This window comes from Primulina tabacum, chromosome 8, assembly GCF_025594145.1.
Source record: "Primulina tabacum isolate GXHZ01 chromosome 8, ASM2559414v2, whole genome shotgun sequence".
Lineage (NCBI taxonomy): Eukaryota > Viridiplantae > Streptophyta > Magnoliopsida > Lamiales > Gesneriaceae > Primulina > Primulina tabacum.
Window position 1 is genome coordinate 8,828,151 of NC_134557.1, and position 25,065 is coordinate 8,853,215.

General features: G+C 32.5%; 1 protein-coding gene across 2 annotated transcripts; it reads right to left on the minus strand.

Moving 5' to 3' along the window:
* Positions 1 to 7,056: 7,056 nt before the first annotated feature.
* LOC142553617 (L-ascorbate oxidase-like) lies at positions 7,057 to 16,578 on the minus strand. 2 transcript variants are annotated; one of them, XM_075663998.1, is made up of 6 exons: positions 16,211 to 16,578; positions 10,297 to 10,365; positions 9,798 to 9,890; positions 9,286 to 9,498; positions 8,977 to 9,171; positions 7,057 to 8,149 (listed from the first exon to the last, which is right to left on the minus strand). In XM_075663998.1, the coding sequence occupies exons 1-6, from the start codon at positions 16,475 to 16,477 to the stop codon at positions 7,190 to 7,192; spliced, it is 1,797 nt and encodes a 598-aa protein (XP_075520113.1). In that variant the 5' UTR covers positions 16,478 to 16,578; the 3' UTR covers positions 7,057 to 7,189. The 2 variants fall into 2 exon arrangements, with proteins under 2 accessions (XP_075520113.1, XP_075520114.1); XM_075663999.1 differs by lacking the exon at positions 10,297 to 10,365 and having other exon boundaries at positions 16,211 to 16,574.
* Between the last annotated feature and the right edge of the window lie 8,487 nt (positions 16,579 to 25,065).

A 25,065-nucleotide genomic window follows, 5' to 3' on the forward strand; every position in this document is an offset into this window, starting at 1 on the left:
TAATTATGAAAATAAAAGTATAAATGTAATTGAATTTAATAAGTGTAATTATATTTAAAAGAATTTTAGTTTAAGTCTAAATTTTACTTTTCAATTGAATCATATTCAATTGAGCCATTTATAACAGAGTTTATGTACCAGTTTGTCGATTTATTAATAGTTTGTATACCAAAATATTTTTTACGCACACTTCTATTATCATGATATATTTCCATAATAATACCCAATATTAAACACAATCAAATTTTAAAATATCACATATAATTACAGAACTAGATATCTCAATATATCACAAAGCATGCTTACAACATAAATTTTTCCTACAATTTTTTTTTCTTCAAAAAATAACATCCTCGGCACGATATAAAATTTTAAGTGTGTTTGGCCCGGAATACATCCAGATTTAGCCAAAAATAATAATAATTAGAGATGATAATGAATCGGGTTTAGATGAGAATGAAATTTTCATCTTGGTCCTCGTCCGGTCATATATTCAATTTTATATTTATCTTCATATTCGTCGAAAGATTGAATATTCATACTTTATCTAAATATTCTATTACGATCTATAATTATATTTTTCTAATATTTGAATTATTTCGAGTATGATATGAATATTACTAAATTATTGAAAACAACAAAAATTAAATTAAATTTTAAAAATAGAAAATTATATATTATAAAATAAATAAAAAATATTAAAAACAATTTATTATATCATTATTATATAAAAATAACATCAATTATATAATAATAATTTTTTTTTCATTCAACTAAACAAAACATATTATAAATAAAAATCATATATATACATATTTGTTGTGAAAAATTAAAAATTTGTGGTAAAAAGTAAAAATCTCAAACTCTCAAAATTTACCAAACTACACACTTTATAATATTTTTCTCTCTACTCAATTGTGATTTTCTTCACAAATGAGAGATCTATTTATAGAAAATCTTTACAAATAATCCCAAAATAAAATACATCATTACCTACATCATCACACATTAATTTTCAATATTTACAACTCTTATTTTCAACATTCAAATATTCAACATTCAAATATTCAATACACACATTTTAAATATATTTTTCAACACTCCCCCTTGTGATGATGATCATAATGATTGTCTTCATTACGTGTTTTTATACTGCCTCGTTAAAAACCTTACTTGGAAAAACCCATTGGGATAAAAACCATAGTAAGGGAAAAAGAGTGCAGTCACGTAAACTCTCCCTGATGTTGACATGAACAATTCTTCACAAATTTCGTAGATTGCGCATCCCAATATTATATATGTGCTTTCTGAATATTGACGTAGGAAGTGACTTTGTGAAGAGATCTGATGAGTTTTCACTTGATTGAATGTGACGAACATCAATACATCTATTCTTCTCAAGCTCCTTGGTGAATGCGAAGAACTTAGGAGGAATATGTTTAGTTCTGTCGCTTTTTATGTATCCTTCTTTCATTTGAGCAACACATGCAGCATTATCTTCATATAGTATCACAGGCTTCTCATCATATGATAATCCGCATGAAATTTGGATATGTTGGGTCATTGATTTTAACCACACACATTCACGACTTGCTTCATGTAGTGCAATAATCTCGGCATGATTTGATGAAGTTGTTATGAGCGTTTGTTTCTGAGAACGCCAAGATATTGCAGTGCCTCCACGAGTAAATACATATCCAGTTTGGGAACGTGCCTTGTGTGGATCAGATAAGTATCCAGCATCAGCATAACCAATTATACTTGGATTAGCATCTTTTGAATACAAAAGTCCCAAGTCTGTCGTTACTCGTAGATAACGGAATATATGTTTAATTCCGTTCCAGTGTCTCTTTGTTGGATATGTGCTAAATCTTGCCAACAGATTCACGGCAAAAGATATATCAGGCCTTGTACAATTTGTAAGGTACATAAGGGCACCGATGGCACTTAGATATGGTACTTCTGGACCAAGAATATCTTCATCATCTTCACATGGACGGAATGGATCCTTTTCTATGTTTAATGATCTAACAACCATTGGAGTACTTAAAGGATTTGCTTTATCCATATTAAAACGTTTAAGGATCTTTTCTGTATAATTTGTCTGGTGAACAAACATTCCACATTCTTTTTGTTCAATTTGTAAACCCAGACAATACTTGGTTTTTCCAAGATCCTTCATTTCAAATTCTTCCTTCAAGTATGACACAACTTCTTGAATTTCCTTATTCGTTCCAATGATGTTTAAATCATCAACATATACAGCAATAATTACGCATCCGGATGTTGTTTTCTTAATGAAAACACAAGGGCATATTGAATTATTTACATATCCCTTTTTCATCAAGTGATCACTTAGTCGATTATACCACATTCGACCTGATTGCTTTAACTCATATAATGATCTTTGTAATTTTACAGAATAACATTCCCTGGGTTTTGAACTTTGTGCTTCAGGCATCTTAAATCCTTCAGGGATTTTCATATATATATTACTATCAAGTTATCCATATAAGTAAGCTGTAACAACATCCATAAGACGCATTTCTAAATTTTCAGATACCGCCAAGCTAATCAAATACCGAAACGTAATTGCATCCATCACAGGAGAATACGTTTCTTCATAATCAATTCCAGGCCTTTGAGAAAAACCTTGTGCAACAAGTCGAGCTTTATATCTTACTATTTCATTTTTCTCATTTCGCTTTCGAATAAAAACCCATTTGTATCCAACAGGTTTTACACCTTCAGGTGTAAGGACTATAGGTCCAAAAACATTACGTTTATTTAGCGAATTTAATTCAACCTGGATGGCATCTTTCCATTTTATCCAATCCTGCCGATTTTTACATTCACCAAAAGATTTTGGTTCATGATCTTCGTTATCATTTATGATGTCGATTGCCACATTATAAGAAAATATATCATCAATTTTATCTATATCTTTTCGGTTCCATATTTTTCCAGTATTAATATAATTGATAGAGATTTCATGATTCTCGTCAGTTTGTGGTTCTGACAGAACATTTTCATCATCATGTGTTTCTTCAGGAACACCATTCTCTATTTTGTGATCATCATGTGTTTGTTCAGAAACGTCATTCTTTATTTTGTGATCATCGTGTTTCTCTATGAATTTTCTTTTTCGAGGATTTTTATCCTTGGAACCGACTGGCCTTCCACGCTTCAGGCGTTTAATGACATCATGAGTATCTTCCATTTGTTTCTTTGGAATTTCAATTCGAGCAGGGGCATTTGCAGCATGTATATATGATTTAGTTACCCCTTTTGTGTCTGCAAATGCATCTGGTATTTGATTTGCTATTCTTTGCAAGTGTACAAGTTGTTGTACATCTTTTTCACATTGTTTTGTTCTTGGATCCAGATGTAACAATGATGATACATACCATGTAATTTCCTTTTCGGTATGTTTATGTTCTCCCCCTAACATTGGGAAGATTTCCTCATTAAAATGACAATCAGCAAAACGTGCTGTGAACACGTCGCCTGTCTGAGGTTCAAGATATCGAATGATTGATGGACTATCATAACCGATATAAATTCCAACCTTTCTTTGAGGTCCCATTTTCTTTCGTTGCGGTGGTGCAATAGGCACATACACCATACATCCAAAAATTCTCAGATGAGAAATGTCTGGTTCTTTACCAAATGCAAGCTGCAATGGGGAGTATTTATGATATGCACTTGGTCTGATGCGAATTAATGAAGCAGCGTGTAAAATTGCATGTCCCCATATAGAAATAGGGAGCTTTGTTTTCATAATCATTGGTCTAGCAATCATTTGCAGACGTTTAATCAATGATTCAGCCAATCCATTCTGTGTATGTACATGAGCAACAGGATGCTCAACAATGATTCCCATAGACATACAATAATCATTGAAAGTTTGGGAAGTAAATTCACCAGCATTATCAAGTCTAATTTTCTTGATTGTATAATCGGGAAATTGATTCCTCAATTTTATTATTTGAGCAAGTAATCTTGCAAATGCAATATTTCGAGTTGACAATAAACATACATGTGACCATCTGCTGGAGGCATCAATCAATATCATAAAGTATCTGAATGGTCCACATGGTGGATGGATTGGTCCACAAATATCACCCTGAATACGTTCAAGAAACATTGGTGATTCAGTTTGGATTTTGGCTGGTGATGGTCTTATAATAAGTTTTCCAAGAGAACATGCTTTACATTGAAACTTATTATTCTGAAAGATCTTCTGGTCTTTCAGCGGATGACCATGTGTATTTTCTATAATTCTTCGCATCATTGTTGAACCAGGATGTCCAAATCAATCATGCCAATTGATTAATATTGAAGAATTATCAACTACCATGTTTGATTCAATCGGACTTATATGTGTATAATGCAATCCAGTAGGGAGCATTGGTAGTTTTTCAATCACATATTTCTTTCCTGATTTATATGTGATAAGACACATATATTTCTTATTCCCTTCATTCATTGTTTGAGTATCATACCCATGTGAATATATATCATTAAAACTCAACAAATTTCTTTTCGATTGTGGTGAATATAAAGCATCATTGATCAAAAATTTTGTACCATTAGGTAACAAAAATTGTGCTTTACCACATCCTTTAATCAAGTCTACTGGACCTGATATTGTATTCACCGTTGTTTTTGTTGGTTTTAGTTCCAAGAAATATCTTTTATCTCGGAGGATAGTGTGCGTTGTACCACTATCAGGTATGCAAACTTCAGCTTTGCTCATAGCATTTTTCATTTTTTGAACTTCAAAAAAATATGCAATGAAATAAAATTACTGGCAATATACACATATAATAATTATACAATAAAACATTATATGGATACATGAAAAATAAATTATTGTACATTTATATTCTACCACTATATTGTTCATTTTCAGAGAAATCATTGAGAAAATCTGCAGCATCAATATTGTTCATTTCTATCCCACCAACATATTGACCATTTCCAGAGAAATCATTCATAAAATCACCAGAATCAAAATGAGTTGAATCACTCAAATGGTCACTGCGTTGAGTGAAGTTGGTTTCCTTTTCTTTCCCCTTTAATGATTCTTTATAAAGTTTACAAAAGTGTTCAGGGGCTCGACAAATTTTGGACCAATGTCCTGGAGTACCACATCTGAAACAAGAACTTTCATATCTTTTTGAGTGATTCTCATTAACACTTGTATTCTCATGATGCCTTTTCTGTGGATGGTTTGGGACGCTCTTTTGAGATGAATTATAAAAATAACTATCTCTATTGTTTTCAAAACCACGGCCTCGACCACGACCACGGCCAATTCCACGTCCACGTCCACGTCCACGACCTCGACCTCGACCTCGACCAAAACCTTGTCTTTGAATTTGATTTTGGTTTCCAGGTTTAAATTCATTTTTACTTACAGCATTTACTTCTGGAAATGCTGTTGATCCAGTGGATCGGGACTGATGATTTCTCATTAATAGCTCGTTGTTTTTTTCCGCCACAAGAAGACATGCGATGAGTTCAGAATATCTCGCAAATCCACGTACTCTATATTGTTGCTGTAGAGTAATATTTGATGCATGAAACGTGGAAAATGTTTTTTCAAGCATTTTCGATTCTGTGACCTCATGTCCACAAAATTTTAGCTGCGAGATTATTCGATACATCGCTGGATTATAATCGCTGACTTTCTTAAAATTTTGGAATCTTAACATATTCCATTCATCACGGGCGGTCGAAGTATAACTTCCCTTATATGTTCAAATCTTTCTTTCAATCCTTTCCACAAAGCCATGGGATCTTTTTCAATTAAATATTCACATTTCAATCCCTCGTCGAGATGTCGACGCAAAAATATAATGGCTTTTGTCTTTTCTTGTGATGTCGATATGCCATTTTCTTTTATTGTCTCACTTAGACCCAATGACTCAAGATGCATTTCTACATCGAGAGTCCATGGCATATAATTTTTTCCCGTGATGTCGAGCACAACAAATTCGAGCTTTGTCAAATTTGATATGGTGGTACTAAAAAAAATTACGATGCATTTTATTAGTTAATGAATATTGCAATACAAAGTAATGGATAAACAACAAGTACAAGCATTTGTAAAAATAAAGAAAACACACGAGGAGGATATTCTCCGATAAATAAAAGACTCGTGAGTATGATAACCAAAATAATTAAAAATAACCTTGAGAAAGCCATCTTCTTTTTTCTTCGAAAATTTAGTGAAGAATAATTTTTAGAGAAGAAGAGAAAGTTGGAGTGATTGAATGTGTTTATGAGATCATATTTATAGGGCAAAAACTAGCAGTTTTGTTACCGTTGGTGTATAAAAAAATAAAGGTATGTATTTGTATAATTTTATGGTAATAATATGGTGTATATAATATTAGACATATTTAAATAATTATGTATATCATATCATATTATTATAATGATGTGTCATAAGATATTTTATTTAAAAATCTTATAGGCTTTTATACCTGTCGTATCCCTTACCGGGAGTGTGGGATGTCGTCTTAACATCCTCCCAGGATTTATAACAAGTTTTTGAAAAATTTATTTTTATTATTAATAATAACATTATATTATATATTAAATATATACACAATAAATAAATAACAGTAAAATAAATATTATTACTTTTGTTACCTTTTTCTTCTGTTTGGAGCTTGGAAAATGATGGAGGACTTTTAGAGCTTCGTGCTGATAACGTGTTGTGAAAAAGTAAAAATTTATGGTAAAAAGTAAAAATCTCAAACTCTCAAAATTTACCAAACTACACACTTTATAATATTTTTCTCTCTACTCAATTGTGATTTTCTTCACAAATGAGAGATCTATTTATAGAAAATCTTTACAAATAATCCCAAAATAAAATACATCATTACCTACATCATCACACATTAATTTTCAATATTTACAACTCTTATTTTCAACATTCAAATATTCAACATTCAAATATTCAATACACACATTTTAAATATATTTTTCAACAATATTAAATTAATCAGATATTTTATAAGATTTTTTAAGATCCGTCTTGTTTTCATACCCAAAAATCTTTCATACCCAATTATCAATTTATTTAATAATGTAAAAAATCATCTAAATACCTTCCTCTGTTCGACCAGAAATCGGATTCTCCAAATTGTGTAAAACAACGAATTAGTAAACTTCAAGTGCCACCATTCTTCATCAACAATTTCCCTGTCAAACCACAGCCTAGAGCCTCGTTAGGAATCTTCTCGATCCGACGAACACCTTCTGCAAACACAACTCCCATTCCCATATGCAAATGAGGCTCAATGTGACAATGGAATGCCCACACCCCCGGGTTATTCGCCACAAATCTTAGCGCAGTCCACCCATAAGGAAAAATCACGGCGGTGTTCTTCAATGGCGGATTCTCCAGGTTGAACTTCTCCTCATCTTTTTCTGTGAACTTGCCTTCCCCGTAGCCAAGGACCCAGAAATCATGGCCGTGGAGATGCCACGGGTGTATCTCGCTGACATTAGCCTTTAACGCGTTCGCGTTCTGAAGTATGACATCCACTGTTGTGTTGAATCTCAGCGTGTACACTCTGTTTCCATAGGTCGAATTTTGGTTTTCTGCCGGCTTCATGATCTCGTACTCGCGCCCGAAATCATCCGGGGGCGATTTTTGATCGAATGCCTTGGTCAGACCGTATCGGATGGAACCCAGATAAGGTGTGGCAGGCAGGACTAATGAGACGTTGTTGATAGCCCATTTCGTGTACCCGTCGATGAAATTCTGCGTATTTAGCAGCAAGATTCGCCTGTCAGGTCTTTCCGGTGGCTTAGGGCTGCCCTTTAAGGCGAAAACTTGTTTGCTGAGAGTCACACTGTATTTGAAATCGTTCCAAGCTGGGGCGACTGGAGGTGGGGATATCGGCAGCTTCGAAGCGGGAGTTGGCCGGTAGTTTAGTATTGTTAGGCCAGGAGGGGTTTTGGGTTCCCTTCCTCGTACAGAAACTGAGATCCAGTAGTTGTTGGAAGGATCCTGGTCGGTGGTGAAGAGGACTGAGTAGCTCTCGCCGGAGTATACGTCGATGTTGTCGACAGAGAATGGGTGGACGTAGTTTCCGTCGGCCTCAACCACCATCATTTTGTGATTCTATGTATCCATCCATACACCATTTTATTATAAAATTTAATAAATCATATTATTAACTGTAAAATTAAAGAATAAACTAAACTCATTTTTTAACTAATCGAAATACAAAGATTTAAATAGTTTATTTAAAATTTAAATTAGGATAATTTGTGAAAAATAATGTATTTTAAGATTTTAAACTATTTAAATAATAACAAAAATTCTAGTGAGACCGTCACACTGGTCAATTATATGATAAAGATCTCTAATCTAATCGTACTAATGAAAAAATATTAATTTTTATGTTAAAAATATTGTTTTTCATGACAAATATATATCAAGTTGATATATCTAACGAATATAGACATTAGCATGATATAAAATAAAGAGTAGGTATCTTGTAAGACGGTCTCACGAATTTTTATCTGTGAGACGGGTCAACCCTACCAATATGCACAATAAAAAGTAATACTCTTAGCATAAAAAGTAATAATTTTTCATGAATGACCCAAATAAGATATCCGTATCACAAAATACGACCCGTGAGACCGTCTCAGACAAGTTTTTGCCTAAAATAAAACGGTACTATGAATTAAACAAAATCATTGCTCCAATTCTTTTAGGCATGCGCAAGAATGACAACTTGCGTTGGACAATTAGTTCTTGCTTTTTATGTAGCGCACCTACTATATATTTCATAAAATCTAGGAATATATTCCATCATATATTTCGCAAAGCGAATTTCACCTATTGAATTTCTAATCAACTCCCACGAAAATCATCTTAGAATGACTGAGTATTTAAATTAATTCAATTTCAAAAAATGCTTGAAACAGTAAATTTATTACCCCGATCGCTAAGTTGAGTGAAGCCAACGCGGTGGAGCTGGCTATCCTGAGCCTGTAGGTTTTGTGAGGGTGGGCACGGAGGAGTCGCGGTGCGTGCTGCTCGTTGCCCCTTAACATGCATTGGCTCGTTGGGCTATGGCTAGGTTGCGCTGCCAGGGAGCAATTGTACTGTCCTCTCCCATTGATTAGCAAGGTCTGATATATTTAACTAAAATTATGAATCTTTATGTATACGTCCTTACAACAGCACACATTCTCAATAATAAAAAATAAAATATTGTCAATTAAGCAAAAAAGTCAACGTAGTACCTGAGGTTCACCAATCCAACGGAAGGGATTGGAGGAGAGATCAAGCTCTTGTTCATGGGATCCCTTATGCCACCAATCACTTAGTAAAATGTTGAATTCGTCATCATATTGAAATGGTTCTTTATCTCCTTCCCTCACATTCACTATCAAAGAGCCATACAACCCCGCTGATCTCTGCATTCCATAGTGCCCATGGTAAAAGTATGTGCCCGCCTATATTATTATAAAATAACATAGTTATCATGATGTAATACATATATATTAAATACGAGTTTTGATATGTTGCACCCGTATCGTGCAAACTTATGTGAATATCGATGATGTGATGCACAATTTTGATACGTCCCATTACATCCAATAGGTGAGTGTCAACTCATCAGCACATACATATATATATATATATATATATATATCAACTACGTAAAAATGTATAAAATTATCATCAAATATATTATCAATGGTTTCGAACAAGTAAATTTTAATGAGAGTTGATTCGAGTGCATGGAAATTACCTTGTCAACCTTGAATCTGTATACAAATTTTTCTCCGGGATTAATGGCACACTGCGAGATCGATGCAGTGCCATCCGCCCACGGTGTTCCAAGCTGATGTTTCAAATCAACAACTTAACAAATGAGATATATTTATGTTTGTGTGTGAATTTCTTGAATAAAAAGGGAAAATCACGAAAATTTTGGAGGATTCAAAATAAATTTTTTATATTCACAGCAATTACTGTTAGATAAAGTTGTTGCTAAAAAAAATAGCATATAAACGAACTTGTAGAGATAAAGCAATAATCGAAACAAGTATGATGTTTACAGTATGACTATTGTGTAAAAGAAAACAAAACCAAACCGAGGCCTGTAGCATATACAGTTTCCTTAAAACAGATTCGTCCCCTCCTGTATGTGCTTCGAGGATCGTCTTGGACGTCTGTTTTCCAGGATACAATGGAACAACCAGCAGTGACTTAGCACGAGACACTACTATGGCGAACTGAAAACGTACCTTTACTTTATCACCGAGATTTAACGGAGGCCAAATGGAAAGAGAACAATATGAAATGCAAGAGAATACCTGAAAGAGAAAAGATTTTCATGTATTTGAAATGAGGAAATGAACCCACTATATAAGCCCCAAAATATACACCAAGAGTCATGGAAGATTAATTAACTCAATTAATCTTCTATTAACTCAATAATATGAAGAACCAAAGGTCTTCAAGTAACTCAAGAATGTGAAAAGTCAAAAGACACTCCACAATAATGAGCCACAACCAACTCAAGAATGTGGAGAGCCAAAAGACACTCCCACATTCATGAGTCATAACTTTCATTCAAACTCTAAATTTTATTAAAATTTCCAACAATCCCCCACATGAATGAAAATTGATACAAATCTTGGTGACAAAGTTCTACAGTTGAATCCTGCATAGGATAGGTAGGTGTTACCCTTTGAACCTTCTCTTATGAAATATATTTGCTTTACTAGCTGACCAGTAGACATGTTGTCCTTGAACTATTCTGCCGTTTATGTAAATTAAGATATACTTCACACAAGACTCTCCCTGATACTATTCAGTTCTCATGATCGTGTTCGTTTTGGCCATGAACACACGCTTGGTTCTGCAAGAGGGTCTAGAATTGAGCCCTGCAATTCCTTCGAAGCGGCCCCACTTCTCTCTCACATAGGTGATTCTATATTGCTTCTTATCAGAATCATTAAAAGTCGTAAGCTTATCATCAACATTCACTGTTTCATAATAGGAATGGACTATGGATAACCCCCACAGTGATTTTCCAAATTAGTGCGATTAGGTTTTCCCATTGAACCTAGTTCTTGGGATCTCCAGTCAGCGTAGGTTGGGTTTTCCTTCACACCAATTTATTCTATAGGCTTGAGCCCCATTCCCCTTGACGATTTCACAACTAACTCTCTGTTTAACCCTTTGGTTAGCGGATCCGCTATATTATCCTTTGACTTTACATAGTCAACAGAGATAACTCCAGTTGAGAGTAGTTGTCTACTGGTATTGTGTCTACGACGTATATGCCTAGACTTACCATTATACATTTTATTTTGTGCCCTTCCAATCGCAGATCGGCTATCACAATGTATGCATATAGCTGGCACTGGTTTTTCCCATCCTGGAACATCTTCTAATAAGTGATGCAGCCATTCAGCCTCTTCAGCACACCTGTCAAGAGCTATAAACTCAGATTCCATTGTGGATCTGGCTATTACAGTTTGTTTAGAAGATTTCCACGCAATTGCTGCACCTCCTAAAGTGAATACAAATCCACTAGTAGATTTTGAGTCTTTCATATAAGATATCCAATTTGCATCGCTGTATCCTTCAATAACAGCAGGATATCTGGTATAGTGCAGTCCATGATCACGAGTATACCTTAAGTATCTTAGCAATCTGATAATTGCTTTCCAGTGTTCAACTCCTGGATTACTCGTGAATCTACTCAGTTTGCTCACTGCATAAGCTATGTCTGGTCTTGTACAACTCATTAAGTACATCAGACTTCCAATGACTCGAGAATATTCTAATTGAGACATACTCTCACATCGATTCTTTGATAGATGCTGACTGATATCAATTGGGGTTCTAGCCAATGCAGAGTCATCCTTATTGAATTTCTCAAGTATTTTGTCAACATAATGTGACTGACTTATACTAGCCCTTCTGAAGTTCTATTAATTTTAATTCCAAGGATTACATCGGCTAAGCCCAGATCTTTCATGTCAAATCTTGAGTTCAATAACTTTTTGGTGGATTTGATCATCTTATTATTACTACCAATGATAAGTATGTCATCTACGTAAAGACATAAAATGACATATCCATTTTCAGTGGTTTTTATGTATACACATTTGTCACATTCACTGAATTTAAATCCACTTTCTATCATGGTTTTATCAAATTTTTCGTGCCACTGCTTTGGTGCTTGTTTTAAGCCATACAGGGACTTCACTAGTTTACATACCTTATTTTCTTGCCCAGTCGCAGAAAATCCATCAGGTTATTCCATGTAAATTTCCTCTTCTAAATCTCCATTTAGAAAAGCTGTCTTTACGTCCATTTGGTGTACTTCAAGATTCCGCAATGCGACAATCGCAAGTATCACGCGAATAGAGGTTATTTTCGATACAGGAGAATATGTGTCAAAGTAATCAATCTCTTCACGTTGATGGTAACCTTTAATTACTAATCTGGCTTTATACTTATCTATGGTTCCATCTGATTTCATTTTCCTTTTGAAAACCCATTTACAGCCTAGTGGTTTGCTTCCCGGAGGAAGATCTACTAATTCTCACGTATGGTTTTGTAAAATGGATTCCATTTCGGAATTGATAGCCTCTTTCCATAGAGGTCCCTCGGATGAACTGATTGCTTCCTTGAAACTTTGAGGTTCACTTTCCATCATGAAAGTGATGAAATCCGGACCAAATGATTTTTCAGTCCTAGCTCTCTTGCTACGTCTAGGTTCAATATCTTGATCAAGCTCTTGTTCTTTATCAATTGTCTCATACAATCTTTTGGATTAACTTGGTTCTTCCTTAGATTTGTATGGAAACATGTGTTCAAAGAACGAAGCATTTCTTGATTCCATTATCGTATTCTTATGAATATCAGGTATTTGTATGGAAACATGTGTTCAAAGAACGACAGGTTTTTGGACCTATCTTTACTTTCTTTGGAGTGGGTACTACTACCTTAGCAAGACACCTCCATACTCGCAAGTATTGGTAAGAAGGACTTCTACCATTCCATAACTCGTATGAACTCTTATCTAGCTTCTTTCAGGGGTATCTTATTTAAAAGGTAATTAGCTGTTAGAATAGCTTCCCCCCACAAGTTCTGTGGTAAACCAGAACTTAATAACAACGCATTCATCATTTCTTTCAATGTACGATTCTTTCTCTCTGCAATGCCATTTTGCTGAGGAGAATAAGGTGCAGTTCTTTCGTGTTTGATACCGTGTTGAGCACGAAACTCAGCAAATGGTGATTTATATTCACCTCCACGATCACTTCTTAGCACCTTAATTTTCTTGCTAAGTTGGCTTTCAACTTCATTCTTATATTGGACAAATTTGTCAATAGTTTCATCCTTACTTTTGAGGAGATACACATAACAAAATTTTGTGCTATCGTCAACAAAAGTGATGAAATATTTATTTCCACCACGAGTTTGCACACTTTTTATATCACATATATCACTGTGAATTAGATCAAGTGGTTCACTATTTCTTTCAATAGTTCGAAAATATGATCTCGTTAGTTTTGCCTCAACACAAGTTTCACATTTGTGTTGTTTATCAATTTGGAATGCATGAATGCTTTTCATGTTAATTAATCTACGTATTGTATTATAATTAACGTGTCCAAGTCTATCATGCCATAAACAAGAAGACTCAAGCAAGTAAGCAAAAGTATTAACTTTATTCATCACGGGCTTAACAACCATGGAGTTTCTTCAATTGAATTTGATTCAGCAAAACTGAAAGACATTCAAGCAACCATGGAGTCTCTTACCCGAACTGTGCTTGAGATGAAGAATAACAGAGGTCTAGCTCAAAGTCTCTATACAACTCAGGATATAATCAGTCAACGAGTTGAGCGATTGGAAACTTCTGTTTCTAATAAAATGAAATTGCTGCAGACTTTTTTACAATCTGTTGTCTCAAGTATCTCATCAGATGTCAAAATTCTTTCCACTGACGTTCGAAGATTGAGTTTGAATAACCCATTACAAACATAACATTTGCCAATAAACATTCCACTTTTCGACAAAACAACTTTATCTGACTCAAAGACAATGCGGAAACCATGCTTGTTAAGAAGCGACCCGACACCAAGTTCTTGCGGATGTCAGGTACATACAGCACATTGTTCAGAGTCAGTTCTTTTCCAGATGTCATCTTTAGGACGACTTTTCCTTGACCCTTAATTTTAGAAGTGGCGGAATTTCCCATGAATAGTTTTTCACCATCTCCTTGTCAGAGCAAACATGACGAGTGGCGCCAGTGTCGATCCACCACTCCCTTGGGTTCGAACCCATCAGATTAACTTATGATATTACAGCACAGATATTCATGTTTGAAACCTCTTGAGATATGTTCTCGACCATATTCATCTCTCGGTTTCTCTTTGGCTTCTTACACTCAGATGCCTTGTGACCCATACCATCACAGTTGTAGCATTTTCCGGAGAACTTTTTCTTCGAAATGCCTCCCTTGGGTCCCATGTTCAACCTTTTGTTCGAGGAGGAAAATGTTCTCTTTTTCGAGCTTTGACCATGCTCGACAACATTTGCCTTAGCGGCAACATGAGAAAACAATCGTCTTTCCGAGCTCTTGTTGTCTTCCTCGATGCGAAGTCGAACAATGAGCTCTTCAACATTCATCTCATTTCGCTTGTGCTTCAAGTAATTTTTGAAATCCTTCCAAGCTGGTGGTAGCTTCTCAACAATAGCAGCCACTTGGAATGATTCGCTTAACGTCATCCCCTCGGCGTGAATCTCGTGAAGAATCACTTGGAGTTCTTGAACTTGACTGATAACCGGCTTAGAATCCACCATTTTAAAAACCAGAAAGCGGCCTACAAGAAATTTCTTGGCCCCGGCATCCTCGATTTTGTACTTTCTGTCAAGGGATTCCCATAACTCTTTGGTTATCTTCTTTTCGCAGTACACATTGTACAGCGAGTCTGCCAATCCATTCAACACATAATTTCGGCATAGGAAATCAGAATGATTCCAAGCCTTCAGTGCACTGACGGATTCAACATCTCCCTCACCCTCTTTCAGGTTAGGAGCATCCTCGAATAGGAATCTGGCCAGGTTCAGTGTTGTCAAGTAAAACAACATTTTCTGCTTGCGACCTCTTGAAGTCCACACCAGTGAACTTCTCAGGCTTTTCACCGTGACTTGCTGGAACAGCAACCGCAGCAGCACGTGGGGTACCATGAGGGACAACTTGAGCCACAGTAGGGACAACATAACCAGTTTCCCTTTGCACACTGGTTTCAGTAGCCATATCTGAAACAAACCACGTAATGAGTAATCTGTTTTAAGTTTGTTAGATAAAATTGCTAAAAACAGTAGCGTAGAGATAAAGCAATAATCGAAACAAGTATGATGTTTACAGTATGATTATTGTGTAAAAGAAAACAAAACCAAACCGAGGCCTGTAGCATGTACAGTTTCCTTAAAACAGATTCGTCCCCTCCTGTATGTGCTTCGAGGATCGTCTTGGACGTCTGTTTCCCAGGATACAACGGAACAACCAGCAGTGACTTAGCACGAGACACTACTACGGCGAACTGAAAACGTACCTTTACTTTATCACCGAGATTTAACGGAGGCCAAATGGAAAGATAACAATATGAAATGCAAGAGAATACTTGAAAGAGAAAAGATTTTCATGTGTCTGAAATGAGGAAATGAACCCACTATATATAAGCCCCAAAATGCACACCAAGAGTCATGGAAGATTAATTAACTCAATTAATCTTCCCATTAACTCAAGAATACGAAGAACCAAAGGTCTTCAAGTATCTCAAAAATGTGGAAAGTCAAAAGACACTCCACAATAATGAGCCACAACCAACTCAAGAATGTGGAGAACCAAAAGACACTCACACATTCATGAGTCATAACTTTCATTCAAACTCTAAATTTTATTAAAATTTTTCCAAGAATTACATGACCCCATCACGCGAAATACAAGGCAAATTTAGACTAGGCACCGACAGTTTCCAAAAACAAAAAATTCTAAAAAAAGTTTAACTAAATTTCATAAATTCTTATGAAATTTTGTATTCATAGCCCCTTTAAAACTAAATAATCAAATTCAGGTCCAAAAAACGAAGGGAAAAAAAGGGGTGAGAGAGATCAGTGCTAAGAAACCTGTCTGAGTCCATGCCAGTGGATGACTACTCCTTCAGTTGGAAGCTTGTTAGTGAGCTCCACATGAATGGTATCCCCGGCCCGCGCCCGAATAGTCGGCCCCGGGAACTGCCCGTTGATCCCCATAACCACACCTTCGAGGCCATCCGGAGACCAATGCATATACTCGACCTCCCAACGGAAATGCCTGGACTTGCTACCCAAAGTTGGGGATGTAAGGATTGAAATTGATATCACGAAACAGGAAAAAAGAACTAAAAATTCCATAACAAAATCCCACTTTCTTGGTTGAGGGGGCCGGGAGTGGTAGAGTGATTGATACAAGCGTAGAAATAAATATTATTTAACATTAGTACCTATTAATTCATCTTATATATGACAGTATTCGATGTAAAATATAGGGGTTTTACGTGTATTTTATATATGGCACACTTAGAAAAGCTGTTTTTTTTATTTATTCCATGAAATTCTTTATTTATCAAAGATAAATTAATTCAGTGATCCATCCAACTTGTAATAAAAAGTAATTTCTTAATTTTAAGGAAGACAAGGTATACATACACTTACCAGAGATCTGATGTTCGAATCCTTACATGTCATTTTTTTCAAATGGTTGAAAGTCATGTTTTTGTAAATTTTTCTTTAAAAAAATATAAATTCATTTAATTATAGAAAGTTGATATTTAATTTTTACTTTTTCCTTTTTAGGGTGTCGACAGAAAGTGGGTAGCAGATGGCCATAAAGAAGTTGGCTTATAAGAAAAACTGTAAAAAAACAAAAGAGAGAGATAAAGTGGATGCAAGATTATTGAAAGGTTGAACATTGAAAATCATATATATATATATATATATATATATATATATATATATAATACTTATAATAAAATTATTATAAAAATTTTAAAATATAAATTTTGAGTTTTTTATTTTATTATAGGATAAAAACTTGTGTGAAACGGTCTCACGGATCGTATTTTGTGAGACAAATATATTATTTGGGTCATCCATAAAAAATATTATTTTTAATGTTAAAAGTATTATTTTTTTATTGTGAATATCAGTATTTTTTTGAGCTTTTTGTGATGAGTTTTGACTTATTTTGTTTTGAAATAAATTCAATAAAGACCATATTAAAGAGATAAGGACTTAATTAATAGACGGTGGAAAGCACGACTTTCGGCCCCAAAAACCAAGCAAACATAATCTAAATTGTGTATCTAAATAGTGTACGGGAAAGGGTAAATTGCCCAAGATATTTCTGCACCATATTTTCTAATGATTCTGTTTTTTCGAATAATGCTAATGCATGAGTGGATGAAATAAGAAATTAAATTTTAAAATGGAAAAAAGATGAAAAATGAAATTTCAATAATTGGTATCAAGATAAAAAAAATGGAATGAAAATACTTTTAATTAAAAATTCAAAATAATAGCTTGCTCAATAAATAGTATTTTAATTATTAATATTAACATCATAATTAATTATCATCATTTTATTTTTTAATTAAGATTTAAAATAAAAATACTTAAAATAATAATCATATTATTGTTGTTGTTGTTATAATTATTATTATTACTACCGTGAAGATGTAACTTTAAATTTGTTAAACTAAATAAGTAATTTTATATTATTATTCTAATTATTAATATTAACATCATTATTAAATTATCATCACTTTCTTTTTTATTAATATTTAATATAAAATTACTTAAAATAATAATAATAATAATAATATTAATAATATATTCTCAATATTATTATTACGGTGAAGATCTAAATTTAAATTTGTTAAACTAAATAAGTACTTTTTTTTAAATAGGTAATAATTAAAAGTCGGAATAAACAATCACATTTCAAGGTCTTATCAAGCATGAGTATATGAAATGAGATGAAAATATTCATTCAATTCTAATCTTATTCCCTCGTATCAATCATGTTTTAAATATTCGTATCAATATATCGTACAACGATATTTATAACAAATATATCGTGAGATTTATTTAATTAACTAATGAGATTTTATTAAATTTATCGTTATATTTTGATAAATAGATTTTTTGTATTAAATTTTTTATTTTATAAGAATTATTGTACAAATTTGATTAATATTACTCAACTTTATTATTATTATTATTAATAAACCAAATCAACACAGATGCCATGTATTGTGAGAAATCAAGAAACACACATCTTTCAGTTATCTAGGATGAGAAATTGACGATATGGAACTTGTAAATAGAGGAATATTTCATAGGATCTGATTAAATTTCTGACTTGACTTTCTCACTTCTAACATTGTATTTTTCTTGTCGATTTTTTTTATAAAGTTATTTTCTCTATTTTGTATTATAGTTTGTGTATTTATTTTGGATGTTATTAAAAATAAAACATTCCAGATGATGAAGATATATCAATAAAAATTAACAACTTGATAATCGTAGTTCGACTTCAATTATTATTTTTATATTGAAATGATACGATTAGTATAATATATAAATTTGGTATGATTAACCTAAAATTTGGTATAAGCTGAGATAATTAGTAAAATTTTAGAAAATTAACCAAGATTTGAGTTGCTGCTAGTGAAATGTTTCTCTCTCAGTACTAGTAAAAAATAAATTTGTCAACCACACCAAGAAAATTTGATAGTTGGGCAGTCCACCATGCCAAAAACTTGTGTGAGACGGTCTCACAGGTCGTATTTTGTGAGACGAATCTCTTATTTGAGTCATCCATGAAAAAGTAATACTTCTTTATGCTAAAAGTATTACTTTTTATTGTGAATATCGGTAGGGTTGATCCGTCTCACATATAAAGATTCGTGAGACTGTCTCACAAGAATCCTACTCGTCTAACATTAGGTCTGAGTGACATGATTTTCACCGTAAGATCAAACAAGTTGGGTATCATTTAATAAAAGTTAAGCGCTGTGTACTTAGTTTCGAATTCCACTTTATATTTGGCAAGTTCAACTTTAACTTTTTAAAAGTATACTAGTATTTCACCATGCGATGCACGAAGTGTTATTTTATGTAATTAATGATAAAAATTAGTAAATATTAGTGTTTGAATAATTATTTAAAATTATAGATATAATATAATGAATATATTTAAATTTTAAATATAATTATCAAAAATTATGATATCAAAATATTAATGTCATTTGAAATAGCACTCAAATGATGATAACAATATTTTGTCATTAAATTGACTTATTATCATGGTTAAATGCACTATAAATAAAAAGAATAGAAATACATATTTTAAAGTTCTATTAAATGACTTATTATCATTAAATTTTTAAAAAATTCAATTTTTTTGTCATTTATTATATGAATAAATTTTGATTAAAAAAATAATTATTTTTTGAACATGTTAAAAATATTTATATTAAATTTCTATTAAAATACATATTTTAAAGTTCTATTAAGATACATAACAATAATAACAACAATTTACAGACACTCATTTAAAAAAAATTGAAAAACATAATATTATACAAAAGCTTTTATATTTTATTTAATATGATAGAAAGTAGTAAACATAAATTCTATAAAAGTAACACACAACTTAAAATCATAATTGAAATTAAATAGAACGATATAATCAATACATATACTTAAATATAGTTTATAATTTCAAAAAATATCAAATTTCAATTTGAATTTTAAAAAATAAATTGAAAACAATTCACATTTAATTACGTATTGTTTCAAATATTAATACGGTATGTGAATACATTAATAATGATAATTTTTTTATAACATATTATTTTTGACAAAAACCTTTGTATATATATGTGTGTGTGCGCGCGCGCGTGAACCATATAAAATAAAAGAAATATTGAAAAAATAAAATGTATGGAAAAAATAATAATAAAATTTTGATAATGAAAAATACATTTTAAACTTGAATTTCTGTTGTTTTCATATGCTGGTAGATCGTATCAACAAACTAAGCAGAGTTTAAGCGCTAAATGTATTTTTGAATGATTTAAAAATAATTTATGTTTTCAATTGAGTTCAGTTTCAATTTGAATAAAGAATATAAAAAACACATAATTCATATATTACATTTCAATTGATAAAAAAATGAATTAAATTCAAATTTAAACCAATAAAAGAAATGATATAGTCAATTCAAACAATAATTGAAGTTTATATTTTCAAATTTCTTCAATTCACATTTGAATTTTTTTAAAAAGAAAATATATAATTTTTATTACAAAAAATTAATAAAAATCGCATAAAATTAAATGTTTTCAATCATTTATTGCAATTCACCTATTTCGAGATTAATGATATATCTTTCTTTTTTTAGAATTATCATTTTGCGGCAACTTAATAATTTAGGCAAAAACTCACATCGTATATATCTTTGAATTCAAATTATATTCAGCACAACCTCGTTGGTATGAATTGTGTGATGTGACAGAATATTAAATCGTGTGATGGATTAACCGATGTCAAAATTTTGAATGATATTTATTTTTTCAAGATATTTAGATTTAAATTTGAAATTAAAAGTGAAATTTATATTTTCAAAAAATTCAATTTTAAAACTGAAATTTAAAAAAGAATTTGATATATATTACGACAATTTAATTAATTTTCATACCTTAATCAATTATCAATATTTCAAATGGTGTTATCCAATAGGCGTGAGAACTTCAAAAAGAAACTTTGAAAAGACAATCCATTTTATTGTTATTTTTAATTGAAAATTGTAATATTATTCAATATATTATGAAATGATTTTTCTTTTTTTTATTTCCATATTTAGTAAAAAAAATTGGCGGGAATTTACTAAATATATCAGACAATTATGCTTTTAAATAGATATAGATATAGATTTAAATAAAGAAAATAAAAAACATATAATTTATTAATTACATTTAAATTAATATAAAAATAATAAAATTTAAATTTGAATTACTAAAAGAATTGATATAATCAATGCAAATAATAATTGAAGTTATCATTTATTGCAGTACACATATTTCGAGATTCTTTATATTTATGTCCCTTTTTTTTAGAAATGACATTTTGACGGAAAATTACTATTTTTGGCAAAAACTCTGCTTTTATATATATATATATATATATATATAGGTTTGGTTACTAATAGCCAAAAATTAGGTACTAGAAACCAAATTTCAAATCATACATTATATATATTTTTTCGAGTGACCGAAACTAGCCGGAACATTCTTGCAAAAACTTTAAATATACGTCATCGTTCACCAATAAAAAATAATATCATTCCTCGATATATCCTCAAAGTTTGACCAACAAGAAATCAATAAATCTTATGCATAAAAATTAACTATCTAAACCAACCACTCAATAAAAATATATTTTGCCAAAAAATAAAAAGGTGCGGATAAGTGCTCTCATCTACGAACCCGCTCATCCTCGTCAGCCAGCACCACCTCAGTCTTCCTCACTTTCATCGGAAAAAACTAGTGAATCTAGATGTTTAATAAGTTATTTCGGAGATAACAACAAACATATAAAAATAAACCCTCGAGAAAACCTGTTTCCTCTAGAATCCTAAAATAAAAACTCATAAAATACCATGATTTAACCTGAAGCATAAACTCTAACCAATTAACCATCAACATAGTCATTAAATTTTTCCTTCAAATTTTCTTACATGAGAGTTTCATTTATTTTTATGAAATGTAACTCAAACTATCATTTTATCCAGGTTGGCAGAGGAACTCAGATCCAAAGCCCGACATTCAAAGCTTGTAATCAGTCATATTGGTAGTGGCACTGAATTCAAAGACCGACATCCAAAACTCGTAAACAATCAAGTTGGAAGAGACGTGCCGATCCGAAAACCGACGTCCAAAACCCGTAAACAATCATAAGTTGCACAAATCCTTAACCGATGGCGGGTGCACGGCACCAAGTCCACACGGACACGGCTCGGGATCGAGCCCACACCACCTCACGCATGCTGCGCGCACAGACACGCATGGAGGCAGTTTGTTCCCGAGTCCACCAGATCTTCGTGTACAAAGCTCCGCACCAGCCCCACCTTGCACTCTCACAACCGAGCCTGCATGCAACCAAGCCCCGTGCACGTCGCCCGCCCATGAGCTTCAGCCCGCGCACGCAGCCAGAACACCCAAGCAACTGCATGCAGCACTCACGCAACCTTCAACCCACGCACGCAGGAAGACACCCTCACGCACACACGCAGCCAGAGATAGGTACTCACTTGCTCCCGGTATACTAGGACCGGGACTGAGGTAGAAAATGGAAGTTGAGGCAATTTGTTTTTTAAAAAAAATTAGCTGAGTCAAGAGCAAACATTATGGGAAAAAATGAAAAAAAAAAAATTATTTTTAGATATCTAGTCATTAAAAACTCGAGAGGGGCGGCCGCACCCACCCAACCCCCTTGGTTCCGTCTCTGGGATACCCATCAATATACACGAACAAACATGGGAGTGTAAACCCCTTGGAATTTATAGATCACATCAAAGCTTTCAATAAAAACATAATTCAATAAAAAAACGTAATACTTTCATCGTCAAACGAACATATAAAATTTTTCTCGTTTTTGCGTAGAGAGGGTTCGAAGATGGCCCGGCCCCAAGAAGAAGGATGATAACCCGAGCACGTCGAAACTCTACTTGGATAGCTAATTTTTGGCCTCCTCTTACATAAGCCCTAGTCGTTTTCTCCTCCTTTTCTTTTTTTTTCCTCCCTGAACTTTACGTGGGTTTTCGGATTTATTTTACAACTGCTGAAATCTAACATTAAAAGTGCTAGTTAACCTTGTTAAAAGTGTTAATACTGAGTCTTTGAAAAGTGCTAAATTTTTTCTTAAAATGTTATTTTTTTAAAGTCCATGTATTGAAACTTCGATCCAAAAATAAAAGTCCAACACTTCCTTTCTCCAAAAAATATTTAACAAGTCTTTTTTCTTCAATTGATTTCTAAAAAATTTTATAACAATAAAACTTCTACTGTACTCGAGTAATTTCTTCAAGAATCCACTCGAATCCATCTAACCTGAATAATCATGACTATCTATATAAAAAATATAGTTAAAAATCTCCACTTTACCGTTAATTTAATTGAATAGACAAATCTTACATTTAAATAAATTCACGTTGTCTAAGTGAGATTTTTCTTAAGTTTTCGGGCGGTACAGATACATTGCATAATTTAAATGTATTACCATATATTCTAAATTAAGTTCCATATTAGGTAGAATTTATACCCAGTTTGTTAAGTTTTGGTACTCATATCTTGGTGAAAATTATGATGTTACATCAGTATTTTTCGGTTCCATGTAAGCAGTCTGATAAAATAAAACTGAAAGCCAACAAAATTCAAATTTAATGCATAAAAACTAAACTTTCAAAATTTAGTGGATTGAAACTGAAAATAGGAAAAATTATTAGAATAAAAATTTCTTTTTCATTAATCTTATTAGCATTTTTTTTCTTCAGAGTATAGGAAACAATCAATAAGAGAGAATTTATCTCAACTACAATTTTTAAGAATACAAATAAATTAAGATGTTGTATTCATCATTTTTATTGGCATTTATAATTTACAATAAAAATTTCTTATGATTACAAAGAATTGTCATGTATCAAATATTTTTTTCACATATAAATCCAAAGTATTCACTTGAATTTTTAATTTTTTTAAAAAAATAATGAAGTTGAATTAATACTTTTTCCTTTAATTTATCTAGGTGTTCACATAATGGTTTGATATTTAACATTTATGATTAGTTGCTACAAATTTTACATGCAATATTTTGATATAAAACATTTCAAATACAATAAATGTTAACTCAAATATTATTAATTGAAAATATGTTTTATATATATTCATGATGTTGTTATTTACACTCTATTTTTGATTGTTTGCACTCCACTTTGTGAATAAACTTTGTAGTCGAGTGGGGTGTAGATACGTGGCGCCTAGTCATATGTAGGTACTAAATAATATAATTCAAATAATGTAGACGTTATTTAGGTTATATTTGGAGAGATGAATTTAAAATCATTAATTTATATTGTATTTTTATTATTAATAATGAAACAATATATCAAATATTAAATTCCTGCTTTATTTATTTACAAATTAAGAATACAAAATGAATTTCAAAGGTATCTATTATCGGGTAGATTATTTGAAATCCTTTATAATTAACATGAATATTATATATCGTTGGATTAAATATATATTATATATTGGGTTGTAAGATTTTATGGATTTTCCATGTCAATGAACGAAAATTTGGGAAGGTGGGTTTGTCCCACATCAGAAAAATAAATTGATATAGTTGAGTTTATATTTTGTTATACTTTATGGAAGAGTAAGAATGATTGGTCACGAGGCTCTCTCTGACGCATGCCGGCGTAGGGGGTTCAAATCATGGGCCCGATTTGAACTGTAAAAGACTTGACTTGTGTGCAAGTGTACGAGCGTGACCTAGGAGTGTCGAAAGTCGGAGTGATCAAGGCAAAAATTGCCTAGCTAGTCTATGCCATCTTTTGCAAATATTTTTTCGAAAGAGACCTTTCACATGCTCTGACTGTTGGTATTTCAGCTGCTCTATTGATGGCAACCTTTAGTGCTTCGGCTGCTTCTTGATGGCAATCTTTGGCCTTTGTATGGCTTATATCAGCATATATAAATAAGGGATATGCCAAGGCCAGAATACACAAAAAAAAATCCACTTTCTCCTACGTTCCTGCATTCTGCTCTTGCTTACTGCATTTTTGTTCTTGCATTCTCCTATGATAAAGTTTAGATATTATTTCGTTTGCTAGCGTAGTGATTTGTGCAACATCAATGCGGGTTTGCGCATTGTATACT